The sequence below is a fragment of the Meles meles genome, chromosome 4 (assembly GCF_922984935.1).
Source record: "Meles meles chromosome 4, mMelMel3.1 paternal haplotype, whole genome shotgun sequence".
Taxonomy (NCBI): Eukaryota; Metazoa; Chordata; class Mammalia; order Carnivora; family Mustelidae; genus Meles; species Meles meles.
Genome location: NC_060069.1, coordinates 52,494,233 through 52,512,936, shown reverse-complemented (window position 1 = coordinate 52,512,936; position 18,704 = coordinate 52,494,233). Strand labels below are relative to the sequence as shown.

Sequence of the window (18,704 nt, the reverse complement as noted above, 5' to 3'; positions counted from 1 at the left end):
TGTCCCTCTCGCTTGACTATCAGCACAAGGAGGCCAGGACCGGATGTGTTCTCTCCCACTCCTCTGCCCCCTCAGCGTTCCTAGTAGCTAGCACAATGTCTGATACATGGGAAGCACCAAGTAAATGCCTGGGAGTTAATGAAGGAAGGGATGAATGGTTGTTGCAAATCCGAAAATTTAAAGTATGTTACGATAACATATGTTGAAGGATGCAGAAATTAGCTGTGGCAGTTATGAACCCCAGTCACGTCAGAGCCAGGCAGGTCTTGGGGGAACATCTAACATTGCCCCTAACTTTGCAGCTTGAGATACTATGCAATGGTCTAGAGAGGCAAATGACTTATTTCAGATCACCCAGCAAGTTGGTAGGAGCCAGTACTTGGGAGCCATAGCTCACTCTTCCAAAAGCAGTATTCTTTTATGAAATGATATGTGAACTTCTAAATGCAGCTATCAAGTTAATTATTCAAGGAGTGCAGCTCTCAAGGGGCCAATCTTTAGCTCATTCTTGGTTACTCCAGTATGTGAATCCTTATGGTGTACCGAGAGGTCATCTTTCGGGGTGTCTAAGCCTGCTGTTTTCTGGAAGAATTTCCATTACCTGAGCCTTTAATGTGCTACACAAACATTGAACAATATTTAGAGACTAGAGCCCTATGTAGAACAAACAGAACAAGCTTGTCAGGACTCAAAGTTCCAGTGAACTTTGGAGATGAGTCTGGGCCCCTGGTGTCTCTCACCCATCCCTTGCCCAAGACTCTGCATCCCTGAGGGGCAACAAAGAGCAGGAGGGTCCAATGAGGGGCAGAGACATCACTCTCTATAGGACATAAATTGAACTTCACCTCCATCAGGGTCTCCGGGAACCTTTGCAAGAACTGCTTTCCCCAGCCACTGACGATGACCATATCCCCTGGAAGAAAGAAGACACAGTGAGAGAGGAGTGGTTGTCTGTGGGGTTTTCAGACAGCTGCCCCTTTCAGCCCCATCATTCTCTGCCTGTGAAGGAAGGGCTAAATTTGTCCCATCAGAGAAAGGCGAGGTGGTGAGGAGGACTGCTGGGCTGGAGCTTACCTGAAACAAGGGTTTGGACTTTGATTTCTAGGAGTCATTAGCTGGTTGATTGGTTGTTTGTTCCTTCCCATTCCCAGCCAGCATAGAACCTAGGCTCCATAGAGACAGTCTTCTCAGCTATGTGTTCATAGCTGTATCCCCATGCCTACAATAGCACTAGCATGTAGTAGTTGCTCAATCAATGCTTGTGAACAATGTAAGAGTTCAGCCTAGTCCCCAACGTGCTATGCTGCCCCCCCATCCCCCCCCCCCCCCCCCCCCCGCTGAGCCCCAGCTTCCCCGTCCATAAAACATAAAAGGAAGAGACTGGTCTTGGGATTCTCTAAAACCTCTCCCAACTCTGATGTCCTAGAAGTCTGTGAAGTTGACAGATGTTGGGACAGGTGGAAAAGCATTGAGCGCTGACAGAACAATCATTTCTTCATTTGAAAAGGAGTAGAGCATGGGGGGTTATGTGGGACAACCTGGCTTCCTCCCCCAGCTATGCTTTTTCCAAGCTGTGTCTTGGGTAAGTCACTTCACAGTGCTAGGACTCAGTCTTCTCATCTGGAAAATGGGACTGCACCCCCCCCCCCCCCACAAGGTTTTTATAAGTAGTAAATACATTAGTGAAAGTAGAGCCACTGGTACTTGGTAGGCACATGGCGTTGGATAAATTGGACTCATACGTGAGCCTTTCCTGTTGGCTCAGTTCTATTCAGCCGGTTTTTGTCGCTTGGCTATGACACAGCAGCACTGAATTTAGAACAAGATGAAGAGGAAGCCGATATGTTTGAGTGTATTATTTCACTTCAATATCACAGCCACCCTATGGGGCGTTATCCTCAGCACAGGCGTAAGGGGCTTGAGGTTCGGACCCTTCCTCGAGGTTACCCGATTGGGAACTGCCAGGACGGCGTTTTGAACCTGTGGAGGTGATCAAGCTATCGTCCCTCAGCTCCAGACTTCCTCTTTACTCTGCTTGGTGGATGCTGCAGATGAGACTCTGAAGTGGCAATTCTGCTTTGTCAAGGAGGGAGGTGCCCCCCAAAATAGGAGGCGCTTCCTGGAAGGCTTGTGGTTCCTGTTGGCACTGCCCTCACCCCAGGACCTGGTCCCCGCTATTCCCCCAGTACATCAGCACCAGGCTCCGCCATGGGCTTCTGAGTCCCTTTTCCACACTTCTAGATTCTGGGACTCTGTCCTCTCCCCTTTGTTCCCCAGCCTGAGGAGGGGTGTTTTTTTCCTGTGGGTACTATCTGCATTACGATAGCATCTCCCTTACTGCTCTAGTCCTCCAATGCCCTGGATTAAATTCTCCCTCTTGCAATGACTTGTCTGGTTTGTGTTTTCTCTTCTGGACCCTGACTGATCCAGTCCTTCGAGAACTGATCAAGCCTGCCTGTGTGCTGCGTGCTGCCTTGGATCTACTTCTGACTTAGCCGTTCAAGAGGAGGCTGCCAAGGGGCGCCTGAGTGGCTCAGTGGGTTAAAGCCCCTGCCTTCAGCTCAAGTCATGATCTCAGGGTCCTGGGATCAAGCCCCGCATCAGGCTCTCTGCTCGGCAGGGGGCCCACTCCCCCCGCCCCCCCGCCTGCCTTTCTGCCTACTTGTGAACTCTGTCTGTCAAATAACTAAAATCTTAAAAAAAAAAAAAAAAAGAGGAGGCTGCTGAGGGATCCCGCAGAGCCTCACCATGCTGGGGACCTGCCTGTGGAGGCAACTGCTGCTCCGCAGGGGTGGGGTCAGGAGTGAGGCAGAGTACCTTCCTTGGGGGGGCCCTCTGGCAGACAGATGGGCCTCACAAAGTCGCTCAGCACTGGACTCTCCAGCAGCTCCACCAAAGCCACGTCGTTCTCGAATGTGTTGGGGTTGTACAGGGGATGGAGGAAGAGGCTTTTGACCCTGAGATGTTGCTCGTTCCCATCCGACTGGCGCCTCCAGTGCTTGCCTGGGCAAGAGAAGGCACACGACGCATGTTCTCAGTCCCCCCTTGTACCATCTGGACTGTTTTCAGCCTTAACCCTTTTGCTGCCCCTCACTCCCAGGCGTCCCACCCTACCTGCCCTTCCCCAAGTATTCCCACGGGCTCCCACTGCTGTCTTTCTTCTTGGACTGATCCCATTGTCTTAGAACACTCATTCTGATGCTTACTGCCACATGTTCAAACCATATCATCAACCTCAGTGCCTGGGTCACGTGTTCCCTCCTCCGGGAAGCCTCCCTTATTCTCAGTTAGATTCATCAGTTACAAGTCTTTTTCTTGTGAATTCCCATGGCGACGTCTCTCTTCCTCTCCTCTAGGATATTCTGCTTCCTATCTTATATTAGAATTCTCTGTGCTCATATTTTATTCCTTTATTGGTTGTAAGTTCCTTGAGGGTAGGGACTAGGTCTTAATTATATTATGTTCTTACATCCTGGCATAGTGTCTATAGACAAATATATGCTAAACCAAACTGAATCAGCTAATGGTCTAGACTTTATAAAAGAGAAGGTAGGCTTGGATTGTCTGGGTATGACTTCCTAGAAACCATGGATTCCTAGAGGCCCAAAGCATCTTTAGAATGATCTAGACTGGGCTCTTTACTTCACTATTATAAAAATGGAGGCCTTGACTTCAGTGACTTGCTCATGGTCTTGCCACCTGAAAATCATAGCCTTCGACTTGGACTCGGGTCCCTGGACTCCAGTTCCAGCTCATTCTTCACTCCAGGTGTCCCGCCCTGATAAATAAGTGAGTGGACACACCTTTTGCCCAGAACCGCTGTTGGCTTCAGGAGTCAGCCTGTCCCTCACTCACCCATGATGATTTTGAAGTCAGAAGGTCTGAGCAGGTCTGAGCTTTGTAGGGCTGGGGCATCTGGATCGAGCGACTGGTGGAGGCAATGAGCTGCAGTCACGATCCAGCTGGTGCCTGAGAACAGAACTGTATATGCATATACTGTGCACTGCCCCGTCCTGCCCCACACCCGCCATTGCTTCAGACCACTTCAGAACCCTTTTCCATTGGGTTTCAGAGCTGCAAGTCAGACAGTCATATAACCCTAATCTGAAGATGAGGAGTTAAATCTGTGATTTCATCTGCCTATTCTAGTCAAGAGGCCAAGACTAAACATCTTAAACTGGGTTTTAGGGCTGCCTTAAACCCATGGGCTTGGTGAGCACCAGACACCCCAAGGTGAGTCCACAGAAGACCCTGGGCTTACTGGCCAAACTCAGGCCTTGTGGCCCCTGGACAACAGCACCAGCCTCATCTGGGAACTTCTTAGAAATTCAGACTCTCAGGTGGACCTCAGATCTATTGAAATAGAATCTGCATTTAGTAATAAAATCTGGGGATTTTAATAAGACCCGCAGGTAATTCCTATTCACATTAAAGTTGGAAAAGCACTGATCTAGTGTGGAGCTGTCCTCACCTGACTCCACTGTTGGGGAGGTGAGTGAGTGAAAGGTGAGCCTAAGTCTGGGGGCTGTCTAGGCAGATGTGGATCCAACTGGGCCTTCTTCCTCTGTGGTGAGATCAGACCGGGAACTGGTCAGGGACTCTAGGTTGCTGTCAGTTTTTCCTATGATGTCAGAATTGGAGTGGACCTTTTATCATCAGGACCAAACTGTGGCAGGAAGAGCCATCAGCCATCTCTTTCCCACCCTTGCTCCCACTCCTACCCATATTCACTCCATAGCGAAATCCTGACGATCCTATTTCCTAATGCTTTTGAATCTGTTTTATTGCCATTTCTTGTCTCCTGTTCTTACTCTGAGGCTAAGACTTACCTCCCCACAATTGCCACAGCCACCTCACTGAAATCCTGGCTTTAGGATTTACTCTCCTTTCAATCCGTATTGCCCCTGGAGAGAACATCCTTATAAATCTGCAGCAGCCTTCAGGAAAGATCTAATTTCCTAAGTATGGCCTTCAGGGCCTTTGTAAATCTCCCTTCCCTGGCTTCTCCAGGGTGAATTTCCTGGTTCTCCCTAGTCCCAGAGCCATGACACAACTTGCCTTTGAGCTTCATCTGAGTGCATTGTAATCAGTGTTTGAGGGTCTGACTCCTTGACTTAATCCTCCCCAGTGCCTGAGACTCACCAGGACTTCATAGGTGTTTATTGACTGAAGAAGCAAGCTAGAATAGGAATACATACATCCTAGCTCCACTTAAGGGCTCTTTCCATGATATTGTCCTTCTGGGTCTCACTACTAGTGTGGACTAGTGATTCCTAATCCAAAAATATTGGTCAGTCTCCAGGAAGAGGGTTGGGTTCTTTCACTTTCACCCTGCCCCCTAATCCTGGGTCCCCCACACTTCCCACATCTCCTTACCTAGAAGGGAGCCGCCACAGAAGGGTTGCTCATTTGGGTATGACAGCATGGCAATCCAGGGGGTGGTGCCTTTCTGGGCTGGGTGTCCATTGAAGATCCTGGCTATCAGCTTCCGGGAGAACTTGGGGACCCCACACACTGTAGCCAAAGGAAGGAGGGACAGATCACACTTTGGGCTTCATCTTACTCTTTGCCAGAGCTACCAGCTCAACACCCTCTGTTTTTATGTATTTGAGCAAGGAGCCTGATGCGGGACTCAATCCCAGGACCCTGGGAACATGACATGAGCTGAAGGCAGACGCTTAACTACAGACGCTTAACCAACTGAGCCACCTAGGCATTCCTCATCACCCTCTCTTAGGAACATATGTTATTTTTGTTTTCCTAGAATTCATTGCTCTTTTAAGTAACAGTGCCCCAGTTTTCCTCTGGGGTCCGTTCTCCTTCCATTCTTAGTCCATATGTCCTGAGTTGAAATGATCTTACCTCTGATTCTAGAGGTAGGAAGGTGACCGAGCTGATGAATTAAATCTGCTCATCCTTTGGGGACAATTGCTCAGAGATGGGACTTGTAACTCCGGCCAGCCCAATGAAGGTCTGCCTTGGGAATTTTGCTAACCATATTAAAAAGGAGATGGCTCTTCCTGTTGAGGTTGTTAGGCTGCTCTCTATAAGCCAAGATCTGCCTATGATCACTTCATTGAGAGTCTTCTGAGAATGATGCTACTAATGGAAAAAAGTGGGTCTAGATGATGAAGAGTAAAGCAAGAGGGAGATTGTATCCTGATATTTGCATTCCTTGATCTAACCATAACCGAAGCCTCGTGATATGGACATTTTAGCTTTGTGAGCCTATAATTCTCTCTCTCTCTCTCTCTCTCTCTCCCTCCCTCCCACCCTCCTTCCTGTAAGCTGCTTGCATTGGGTTTCTTTCTCATGAATGAAAGAGTCCTGACTAATAAAGAATTTTCATGTTCTACCCACAGGGATCTCTTCCCAAAGAAGCCCTTCCTCAGGGCCTTGGGGGTTGAGGACCCCTTTAAGAGTCTTGCTGCTCCATATTGTTTCCACTGACTTGGATTTACAGACATAGACACACAACATCTTGTGGCTAAACAGCCTTCGAGACCATCTAGTCCATTCCTCTCATTGCAGAGCTAAGAAAGCTGAGGCCCTAAGAAGGGAATTAACCTGCCAAAAGTTACTCTGTGAGTTAGTGGCAAGACTCATTCTAGGTCTTCTGAATTCTGAGCCTTTCCTACCCTGGCCAGCACCACTAACTTTTACCTATGTGACTTCCCAGAGCACTCACTCCCTGAGCCTGATCCACATAACCATCTGCCTTCTTTGTAGCTGTCACCAAGCTGCTGATAGGGCTGGGACGCATCTTCAGCATCTCCCAGTAGTTTCATTCTACATGTCCTTGGCCACTGCCCCAGCTAATGTCCTGTCCCCATTCCCAGAAGAATCTCAGAGTCCACTGGGTGGGAACTCCCCCAAGCATTCTTTCTCCATCTGTCCCCTCTGTAAACTTTTTTTTCTCTTCAAAAGTAATTATGGACTTTGGATCTCCTCACTTCCACACCACTGGGGACCTGGCTTGGGGGATTCTCACCCCTCTCTGGCATCTTGAATCTCTCTTTTGCCTATGCCTCTGAAACATGGCCAAGTCTTCTTACCCTAAAACGATACTTCTGCTTTCCTGGCTTCTCGTTTGTTCCATAGTCTCTCCCTGTCCTCCTTTCCATAGCCAAGCTTCTAGAAAGAGGAGTTGACACTCAGTCTCCACATCCTTCCCTCTCCTTTGGAGGAGGATTTGGAATAAGAAAGTGCCAGGCTCTGCACACTCTTGGGAATAAAGACATTTAGCTGGACATTTAATAGATCCACAATCATAGATGGAGGTAGAATGGCTCTGGGTCCATACATGGGACCTCAACAGTGCTCTTTATATGTGTAGGAAGATACCATTTGAAATTTCCTCTCATGTAGTCCTCATTTCCAGGATTCCCCTTGCCCTCTGGCTCCCTATTATTAAAGGTGGAGCACCCATTGTTTTAGGTGAGGCTGGCTACAACTTTGAGTTTTGAAGGAGCAAAGCAGAAACCAAAGTTGGAAGTGCAAATTTTCATTTGAAGAGTCAGGGATTGTGGTAAAAGATTTGTAGGTTTCAAGGAGCCAAAACCCAGAGGACTAAGTATGCCATAATAAGGTTTTTACTCTAAGTCACAGAGAAAGGAAGATGTAAGGATAGTTTCCTGCTGCAGGAGAGAGATAAATCTAGGAGAAGTCTGGACAGGTGGAGGTGGGGGGAGGAGGGAGGGAGGGAGGAGAAAGAGAGAGAGAAGAAAGAAGGAGAACGAGGGAGAGGAGGAGAAAAGGGAGGAGGAGTGGGGAAGAGAAGGAAGAGGGTGAGGAGGAGGGGGAGGAAAAAGGGAGGGGGAGGAGAAGAAAGAAGGAGGCAGAGGGGGAGGAGGAGGAAAAGGAGGAGGAAAGGGAAGAGGAGAAGAAGGAGGGGGAGTTGGAGACTTTAAACACAGCAGAGGGCCTGCTTCCTGAATCCTTTCAGTGTTGACAGTAGAGGCTGGATCCTTGTCCATTGGGAATGTCTTGCCTGTCCTCTAGAATGTCTAGAGTGCATTGGCACTCTCGACGACTTTACCCCTCCACATTCTCCCTTCTGGGCTTCTGAAGCACTTCTCTTCCTGTGTTTCTGACCACTTTTTGGTCTCTTTCTTGAGGTTTCTCTTCTCTCCATGCCTTCCACGCTGGGGTCCCCTTGATCAGACCTTGGCCAGCTCTTCTGCACACTTGCGGTAGTTAATACCAGTCTCCTCCTGTCCCTGCCTATCCTATACCCTGATGGACTTCAGATTCATATCTCTGACCTGCTGTGTCCTCTGAGTGGTTCCTTTCTTGCTATTCCTTCCTTGGATCTCCAGCTGGGTTGCTCATGACCTTCTCCCATCTGACATTCCAGATGCTTGTTAACCCCACATAGACCATATCTTGGTTGCCTCCATTTCCTTCAGCCCTCATGTTTAGTCAGCCCCTAAGCTGGTAAAACATCACCAGAAGAAGCAAAGAGTAATCTGCTTCCTCCACACTATGTCACAGGGTGCTTTCCATGTAACCCATGGTACCTCAGTGTTTCAAACATGCCACAACATAAATATCTAGAAGAAAGGGAAAATCTGAAAGACAGTAGAACCCAAGAAAGATAATCCTTAAGACCAGCTACATGTAAAATGTCAAGCACAATTTAGGATTCTTTTAGTTAATAGCATAAAAAACATGATGTTTTCATTACGATACAAACCCGAAACAAAGACAAACCATGAGTGCATCAATGGAGAAGCCTCACTAACAGGTTAGCTGTGCACCTGCCCCCCCATCCCCACATCTGCACCATTTCATAGGACTCCTATACACCAAGCCCTACTGAACACACTAATTGGATGTTTTAAACTCCTGTACCCACATCTGCACCATCTTAGCCTTGGTCTGGTGGGTTTTCACTGTCTCTTTCCAGAGTGCTTTCCACCACTTCTCTGTGATGCCCACACTCAGGTCTGCCCATTCAGAGTTCCCTGCAGATGAGACCCTGAAATTTCTAACGAGCACTCCAGGTGATTCTGATATACTCCCACTAGGAGAATCACTGGTTACAGGACAGAGCGCAAACATAGTATGGCCTTTAAGACTCCTTCCACTCTCCCTGAGTCCCCACTGCTTCTGTTCTACTCATGCAGGTTTCCTTGCTTGATCTTCATCCACTCTGGCCCTTCTCTCTTGTCTCCTGCATTCTTTGCAGCATCTCCACAAAGCTCTCCAGATCCCCTTCAGTGATGCTCCCCCACCTTTAAGTGCCTAGAGAGCTGCAATCTCTACTCCTCTTATGACACTTAAACAGGGCTTAAACAGCAGGCACTTGAGTGAAGGCAAGTGTAGCCTAGAGGAACACATGTCCATAACTGACCCCATTCCTCATCACCCCTTCTTCGACGATGTCCAGATGACTAAAGTTTTACCTTTTCTGTAATGGGAGGGATAGGAGCTTAACGAGGGGACAGTCTCTCTTCAAAAAGTCAAATAAACAAGCATTAACAATCATCAATACAAATGGCTAACAGACACATGAAAAAATGTTCATTGTCATTGGCCATCAGGGAAATTCAAATCAAAACCACATTGAGATACCACCTTATACCAGTTGGAATGGCCAAAATTAACAAAACAGCAAGACAGGAAACAACAAGTGTTGGAGAGGATGTGGAGAAAAGGGAACCCTCTTTACACTGTTGGTGGGATTGCAAGTTGGTGCAGCCACTTTGGAAAACAGTGTGGAGATTCCTTAAGAAATTAAAAATAGAGCTACTCTATGACCCTGCAATTACACTACTGGGTATCTACCCCAAAGATACAGATGTAGTGAAAAGAAGGGCAATATGTACCCCAGTGTTCATAGCAGCAATGGCTACAATCACCAAACTGTGGAGAGAGCCAAGATGTCCTTCAACAGACGAATGGATAAAGAAGATATGGTTCATTTATACAATGGTATATTATGCCTCCACCAGAAAGGATGAATACCCAACTTTTGTATCAACATGGATGGGTCTGGAGGAGATTATGCTGAGTGAAATAAGTCAAGCAGAGAGAGTCAATTATCATATGGTTTGGCTTATCTGTGGAGCATAAGGAATAACACGGAAGACACAGGGAGATGGAGAGGAGAAGGGAGTTGGGGGAAGTTGGAGGGGGAGACAAACCATGAGAGACTGTGGACTCTGAGAAACAAACTGAGGGTTTTGGAGGGGAGGGGTGGGGGGATGGGTGAGCCTGGTGGTGGGTATTAAGGAGGACACGTATTGCATGGAACACTGGGTGTGGTGCATAAACAATGAATCTTGGAACAGTGAAAAAATAAAATTAAATTAAAAAAAAAAACCAAACAATCATCAAACCCCAGAATGAAGGCTGTTGGTTATCCACAGAGAGTTTATTTCCACTTCAGACCCCTGACAGGAGAAACAAAGTGCAGAGAAGCTTGTGATATAAAATATACAAAATATAGCACCCTCTACATGTACTGTTCATAGACACAGGAGTGTGCTTTCATGAACCGATTGGAAAAATGGACACTTCACAATTGTTCTCTTGGAATACCTCTCAGGACTTCTCTGGCTGCCTCTCTCTGATGAAGAATACTCAGAAGAGCAAATTCTGGAGAGGAGGAACACAATCGACCTTGTGAAGCTCAGGGGAGAGGCTGCTGGCAATCAGAAGACTGAATGCTGGAGTTAGAAGGACCCTGAGGGGGATCTAATGTCTTCCTTTTACAGATGGGGAAACTGAGGCCCACAAAGGGAAAGTGATTTGTGAAAGGTTAGACAGCCAGTTAGGGGCAGAGCTGAGGCTAGAACCCAGCCCTCTTGGCTGTCCTTTCATGGGCAAGTCTCGTCTTCCCTTGTCTGGCTCCTGGAAACTCAAGGAGTGGATCTTTCTGAACATCCATGCCAGGTGGGTTCTCTGAAGAGCTCAGACTGCAGGCACACTGGGCAGTCTGGTGGGATCAGGTTACTCCTAATGTCCTGAGCTCACTCTTTGTTCCATTTTCCTGCCCAGAAGCACAGCGGGGCACCGTGTTTGCCTTCTCTTTATCCGGACAATCCAGTTGAGTGTCTGTGCCTGGGGCTGGGGCTCAGGTGGCCTTTTCAGATGATCCACTTCAGAGCTGGAAGTTTGCTTCATGCTTGTCTGGAGTGGCAGGTGTAGACACCTGTGTTTCAGCTGGTATTGGAGAGTGACATATGAGTCTAAATGGTGTGTTCAGAATTGGCGATAGGAAGTTATCAGAGATGGGGAACCTCCTACTGATAGTCTCCTGCCCCTAGTCTCCACAAAGTTTTCCAGCTTTCTCTTTGTCCTTTAATAGAGAGATTTCCTTATAGAGAACACAGGGATAAGGCTTGGACTATAAGAAGCTTTGGGGAGAAAAATCCAAGGAACAAAAGTACTCCAAGACATCACACTAGGAGACAGGGCCTTGGTGGTCTGATCCCTATCTCCTGAAGACCGAGCACTTTCCCCCTAGAAGGGACTAGACTTGTCTGGTTCGAGGGCCGATCGAGGAAAACATATGGACTCAGCATTCAACTCAACATAAGGTAAGATTTTCTAATAGTCAAGTCTGAGCTCAGGCACACCAACAGTGGGACCAGAATGTTTGGTAGGTGAGTAGGAGTGCATAAGGCCACCGGGTCAAGCCCTCCTGAGAGGAGTGCTGGGATTGGCCAGAGGGCTATCTCCCTCATTGTACTGCGGGGAGAGTGAGGCCTATGAGGGGAAGGGGCTTGCTCAGGGCCATGGACCCAGGCCTCTTGTGTGAAGCCTTTTCCTGTACCACACTGCTGCCTCTCAGAGCCCCAGGGGCTGTCGTGGGAGGATGGGGACAGCGTGTTCCATTCCATTTGGTCTGCTGAGTAACTTGGAGTGTGCCATCGAAAGTGCGTGTACAGCCTCTCTTGGGCTGGGTGCAGGCAGGCAGGCCCTGAGGATGTCAGTCAGCTCACCGTTCCACCTGTAGCTCCCCCAGACCTTGTGGGGAGCCCATCTGCTCCCACACCCAGTCCACATAGTTGGAGACCTTCGTGTAGACCCCATAGACCTGCTTGCTGCCACATTCTTCGGGGCCGCCCCAGGACACCAGGCCTTGGGCCACCCAGCGCTGGCTCAAGTCATCCAGAATGACAAAGGCCCCACCGCTGTCTCCAAGGCACGTGTCCTTGCCACCCTCATAGTAGCCAGCACAGAACATGTTCTCTGTGACACTATAGTTCCCCGACCGTGACTCGTAGCTGGTTTTGCACTCCGCATACGGTACCACGGGTAACTTGACGTACTGTAGGACATCCGACAAGGTCCGCGTGCCACTGCTGATGATCTCATCCACTGTCACATTAGGATTGGAGATACCCCAGCCTGCTACCAAGCCCAGCATGTGGGGCTCTGGGCCTTCAGGCTCAGGACTTGGCAGGCAGATGGGCATGACATGGGGTCCCAGGGGCACAGGCTCCTGCAGCTGCACCAGAGCTATGTCGTGGTTGTAGTTCTGGATATTGAAGTCTGGGTGGAGCACCACTTGGGCCGCAGAGCTGTTGACAGCCCCCGATTTGTCCCGCACATCATGCAGGCCCAAGAAGACGGTGACATGCTCCTTGGAGACTGGTATCACTGTGTTGTCCCTTCTCTGGGAGCGCAGCACGTGGGCTGCCGTGAGGATCCAGGACTCAGAGAGCAGGGCCCCACTCCCAAACCACTTGTCGTTTGGCACCCTCGAGGTGTCCTCCACCACGATCAGGGCCTGCCATGGAAAGAGGCCAGGCTCAGCATTCCTGCCCCCGATGATTCTCTTGACCAGGTTTGGCAGAGAGCGGGAGGGCTGACCACACACTGTAAGGAGAAGGAGGGGACAGGGACAAGAGACAGAAACTGGTCAGATCAGCCATGTGCAAAGAGCCACTGGAAGAAATTCACATCTCATCCACTGTAGATTATGCCACAATGGGACCCTATTCCACATCACAGGGCCGTGGTGGCCCTGGAGAGCTCTGCACGGGTGTGACCTTTTACCTAAGTCTTTCTAGTTGGCCTGTGTGTGGTCTGGCCCTTCTGTAGCCAGTGCCATCTATGGATCAGACAATTGTATGTACGGGTCTCCACCATCCTGAACCATTTCCAGCTAAGTTTGCTTTGGCCTGGATGATCTCATATTCCAGAAGTGGCCCATGCTGTATGGATACTTAGAAAACTTCTGGAAACCATAGGTCATGGGCTTTGAGAGAGAGAAGGAAACTAAAAGACTGTCTTGCAGGTCACAGCAAACACTGGAATGGGAGCCAAGATACCTAGGGCCTTGATCTGGCTTTTCTTTCTTATGTCCTGTGCAACCCTAGATAAGTAGATTCGTCTGTCTGTACTTAAATTTTTGATCTGCTAAATGAGAAAGTTTGTCAGTATGAGCTCTGTGGCTCTTTCAAATTCCAAATTCCCTCAATTTTTATTTCATATTTCCTGGTCATCCCCATTTTATAGGCGAGCAAAACTTTCCAGATGTTAAACAATTAGCCCAAGGTTGCATGGCTATGAAGTTAACAGGGACATTAGCAGAGGGCTATATCTTGTCCTATCTATATATAGGACAATGTCTTGTCTTATATCCCACAGTGCCTCATTACACATAAAAATCATGGTCATGGGCTCTGCAACTTTTTCTTCTTTAGCCTAAAGAACTCAAGCTGTGAATGCGTGCCCAGCATACCCAGGGTTAGGGAAAGGTGGCATAATCTACAAGCAATGATGCATAGGCCCTACTCTGGGCCACCCATCATTGCACCCAGGAGCCCTGTAGTACCTTCAGGGGAAGAAGAAAGGTCTGATCAAACTTCGTTCCACTAAGTTGTACCCCAAGCATGCACATGCACCACCAGCCTCCTGCAGCCAAACACCTTTGGCCCACGAACAGGGGGTCTTCAGCACCACTCCTCCGCTGGCTAAGAACAAGCTCACATGAGCCTTCCCAGCAGGGTTATTAGGCCTGAGAGGTAAGACTGGCATGAGTGTGGGCTTCCTCCTGCTTGCAAATGGCCAGGCTACACTCTCTGGTCTTGGATATTTTCAACGATCCTTCAAAGGCCAAGGAACATTTGAGTTTTCTTGGGAACTTTGGGATGTCAGGCTTTCAGCAACCTAATGCTTTTCAGATGTTCTTCTTCCTGAAGCCAAAGGCTTCTTCCATGATCCTTAGGCACCCTGTCATTCACACCAGGTCAGATGTGAGCTGACCTTTGCTAACTTTCTGTTGCCTGGTCTTTCAGAGGGGAAGGCCAGACTCTTGGCTACAAGCCGCAGCCTATGAGGTGACATCTCAAGGCGATCTGCGACTGGCCCTACACAATAGCTCATTTAGTGCTGAAAGGCCCTCAACTGGTGAAGGCCAGGACTGTGGCTGAGTCCATGCTTACAACAAAGGCAGCACTGAGCAGTGCCTCTCTCCAGTGTCAGAGCTGGGGAAGCTTGGAGAACCACTAATTTACAGATGTAGAAATCGAGGTTCAGAGAAGGCAAGTAACATACTCAAAGTCATTAGTGACAGAGCCAGAAGAAGAGCCCATTTCTTGTAACTCTTGCTTCATTTTCTCCACTAAAGTCTGTTTTTCTTCTTGATATGCTTTTGTCCTTTCAAGAGGTTGAATGATGCAACAAGCCTTGAGAGAGCTCACTGAAATGAGGCCATTCTTTTTGGCTGCTACCATTCTCGATCCAGTGTTTCCTGGAATAAAGGAATCTTCTTGAAAAACTAGAGCTGGGCTCTAGAGCTCTGGAGGTACTGAGGGAGGGCCCTTAAAACAAAACTGTGATATTTTAGAATTCTGGATCCATGAGGATATCATGAAACACAATCAGAGTCAAGAATGGCTCAGCATTGCTTGTGTTGATTTCAAAGTCTTGGCTTCACCTTCCAGCTCTGCCCCTAACTCTGTGGGTAGCCTTGGACAAATCATTACACCTCACTGATCCTCAGTTTTCTCATGTGTCAAATGAAGAACAAATAATATTTGGTTAATAAGATTCCTTGGAGAAGTGGATATAATGATGCTAGATAAAATGTCTTTTTCCTTTCTGGCTTGTTTCTGTGTTCAATTTTGATGTTGTAAGAGGGAAGAATTTAGAAATCTCTGGCATGGTCCCATGGTGAACCATGGCTCTTCCCAACACCAGGTATTAAAAGAATTTCATGACTCCCTGTCTCCCAGATGTTTTATATAAATATAGAGGATGATGACCATTAAGGATCATAGAATGTCATGGATAGCCTTATCCTGCTCCCTCACTTCTGAGGTATGGAATCCTAGCCTCAGAGAGGTGAGATTACTTACCAAAGATCACAATAAGAAAATGACAGCACCAGGACTAGGACCCAAGCCCCTGACTCCCAGCTCAGTGACTCTACCCCTTCAAGAGGTTGCAGCGTGGCTGCCCTGGATGGAATCTGCCTGAAGTGCTTTTTCCTTCGGCCCACATGATATTTTAGCAAAACGGGAATTAAATCTTTCCAGTTTGCCAGAGCTCCACCATTCCCTATCCTCTCTCAGGGTTCACCAACTGTGCCCTTGGGTGTGCTCTGGGCTAAGCCTAAATGAGATGATGGGGATCAGCACAGAATGGGTGTGTTGACCTTTCCTCCACTCCACCTCCTCCAAGTTCTTTCTTCGTCATAAAGCCCTCCCAGGTGAAGTCTTCCTAACCATTTCTCACCCCTCCACTCCCAGACTACCACACGGAGTGAATTGTTCCTTCTCTAGAATCTCATAGCAACTGTGATGGCCAACATGGAATGCTATCATTTTCTTTGGTTCTTAAGGATAATGGTAGACAACTCCATAGTCTTTACATTTTAACATCTAAATCTAATATCTAGAAGCTTACTGAGTGGATATTGAGAGTTACTAAAATGTACCATTCAGATAATACACCTGGTTTCCCAGCGCTCTTATTCATAAAATACAAATGTCACCCGACATTTAACTATACTGCAAAGCTCCTGCTATTCAGCAAACATGCAGATGGGATTAGCATCGATCCCCAGTGCTGTCCTGAATGGTTGTGTCTTTTGATTAGTTCCGTTTGATTAATTAAATCAATTCTGCTATTCTTGCTTATATTACAAGTATAAAGTTCTGTGCCATGACTGTTATTTATTTATTTATTTATTTTTCGGGTGTGGATTACTTGTTTCACCCTACAGTGTGCATTTGAGGCTATAATTTTCTAGTAAGTTGATTTGAATATAAGTGTGCACTATGATTGCAATGCAAATCACCCATACTTTTAATGCTAAAGCAAATATCTACAAAATGTCCCCCAAATCTCTATGCATGGTGATACTTTCTATTATCACGAAATTCTTTTTTCATTTTAAGTGGGGTCAGTAGGTGAACCATGAGGTCATAGCAGTCAGTAAGACTTGAACAGGTTGCTCTTTGGAAGAACTTCTTTCTCTGTCCTATAATTATGTGTCTTATGTTGCTAATCTCCTCTACAGCACAGTTAGTGCTTGAGGACAAGGTGCCCACTTCCCTGATTTCCCTGGTGCACAGGAGGTACACACACAAACCTTTGCAGGGAAAGCCTGGTAGGAAGGGAGCAGAACTACAGAGAAAAGAGACAGGAAGGCTTTTAGTGTAATAGCACAGGCGGAATATAGAGGCTGGTTGGTTTGCAAAGGTGTGACGTTGTGCTTCTCTATCTTTGGCTCTCTGAGGTATCTTTTAACAAAAAACCAAAGCATCATGGTCCCCACTCCATCAACAGCCAGAGCACTGTGGATGGGAGACCTGGAGAGAGAGGACTTGAGACTCAGGTACCTGGCAGGCATGTGGGCTGGCTTCTCCCCAGTACTTCATTCATCCAGACTCCTTGGGCAGAACAGGTGTATATACCTGGGAGAGTGATAAAAGGCAATAGAAGAGGGAGAAAGGGTTGATTTGTAGTACATGGAAAATAGATCTGGGTTCTTAATTCTTCTATGGTGGACAATTGTAAGTCTTTCAAATGGTCTCTCTGAAGCCATTCTCTTTAAGCGAGTCCTCCCTGCAACCTGAATGATCTTTCTAAAATGGGAATCTATGCTTTCCCTTCTGCTCAGAATTACCAACGGCTCCCCATTGCCCTCAAAAACAAACAGCACACTCCTCAGCAGGGAGGCTGAAGCTCTGCACAATGGGATGCCTGACTGATGGGCACCCCCCACACCCCTCCCACACCCACCTAGCCCCACTCCCTAGCAGGCAATTCCTCCCCCTAATGCACCCGCCAGCTGCCCACCCCCCCGCCCCAGTTCTCTGTGGCTTACTTGCCTTTCTTCCTTTCCCCACTTAATAATCTCTTTAAGAAACCACACTGGTGTCCACCATCTTGTCTGAGTCTTACATTAGCTCTGTGAATTATACTGCTGTTCCCCTTTTGGAAAGTGAGGACTTAGAAGCTTAGAGAAATTGGAAGAATTTTCTTAGCACCAGTCTGTGGCAGAGGCAGAACTGCAGGTCTTTGCTATCTCCCCGAGGGTTACTTCTTTGCAAGGGGCTCTGGGTGTGCATGTGAGGGTGCTGGGGTGCCCTGGGCCCTAACCCCTGGGACACCAGCCTGTGGCAGAGAGAGGTGAGACATGCCCCCAAATGTTTCTCCTCCCAATTCCCCACAAACTTCAGCTTGTGGCCTGGTGCTGCAGCCACCAGTCCAGCCCTGAGACCCCAATGGTGAGAGGCGGGAGGGGGCTGGTTTAGCATGGAGGGCTCACCTGTGATATTGTGGAGCATCTGATAGTAGGGCTGCTGGCAGGAGTATTGGATCTCAGATTTATATGTGGTAAGGTTGTTCCTGGTGGTGAAGGTGATCAGCCCATGTTTCAGCTCTGCTGGGGCTCCACAGTCTGCAACTGAGAGAAGAGAGTGACACCCCTTAATTAGCCTTTGCTCTTCTTGAGGTCATACTGTGGGGCTGACTTATATAGATGTGCAGGTTGTGCACTGCACACAGGTGTGGAGAGCAATGTTATAGTCTAGAAGAATGGTGCAGGGCCTGTGCAGCCATGGGTGGCACTACTTTTGGGGGGTCTCTCCCATCTACTGTGGCAATACCGTGTGGCCAACTCACCTGGCTGGTGTCAACTCCAGGGATGGGGCAGGACTACTGGGATCTAAGCAGGCCACAGACTTTCTCCCACATAGCCCTTTCCTTGACTTTTAGTTCTATTGTGCAATCCACTTAGTCTCTCCTGCCCAAACACGAAGACTCCCTCTTGGGGGAAAAATCTCTGGCTGACATAAACAGAAGCAGCTTCGGTTCTTCCTGATGACCACGTGCTGAGTAAGAGCTGTTAACGTACTCACATTGGTGCTTGGCATACAAAACCCAAAATCAAACCGAAAGAAAGTAGCTCCTGCATGAGTACGCGGCCACACCCTGCCGGCTCTCCGTAGGCATCTTGCTTGGTCACAGAAGACAGGAGGGGGGTTCTGGAGTAAACTCAGTTTTCATCCTTCACCTGCTTATGTTGTCCAATTGCTGGGGGCTGGATGTTGGGTCTGGCTGTAGGACCCTTCTCCTCAGAGGTGGTCTTAGGGACATCGCCAGCCCAGAGCCTAGCATGGGTCTCCCAAAGCCAAGTCACAGGCTGAGGCCCCAGTTTGTCAGGGCCCCTTCAAAGCCTTCTTTTAGGGGGTGGTTCTCATTTCTAAGGAAATCTTCAGGTCTAATAGCCTATG

General features: G+C 48.1%; 1 protein-coding gene across 3 annotated transcripts in view; it reads right to left on the bottom strand.

Annotated features, from left to right (window-relative positions):
• MASP1 (MBL associated serine protease 1) overlaps positions 1-18,704 on the bottom strand; it is a 65,115-nt gene that overhangs the window by 4,414 nt on the left and 41,997 nt on the right. For 2 of the 3 annotated variants that reach the window (XM_046002408.1, XM_046002405.1), the window contains 3 exons: positions 17,738-17,875; positions 16,806-16,880; positions 10,351-12,831 (listed from right to left, as the gene is read on the bottom strand). In XM_046002408.1, the coding sequence (XP_045858364.1) occupies positions 11,948-12,831; positions 16,806-16,880; positions 17,738-17,875 (1,097 nt within the window). In that variant the 3' untranslated portion in view covers positions 10,351-11,947. Of the gene's footprint in view, positions 1-845; positions 914-2,817; positions 3,004-3,855; positions 3,970-5,376; positions 5,515-10,350; positions 12,832-16,805; positions 16,881-17,737; positions 17,876-18,704 lie in introns of those variants that run through there. The other variant, XM_046002407.1, reaches the window with a different exon arrangement.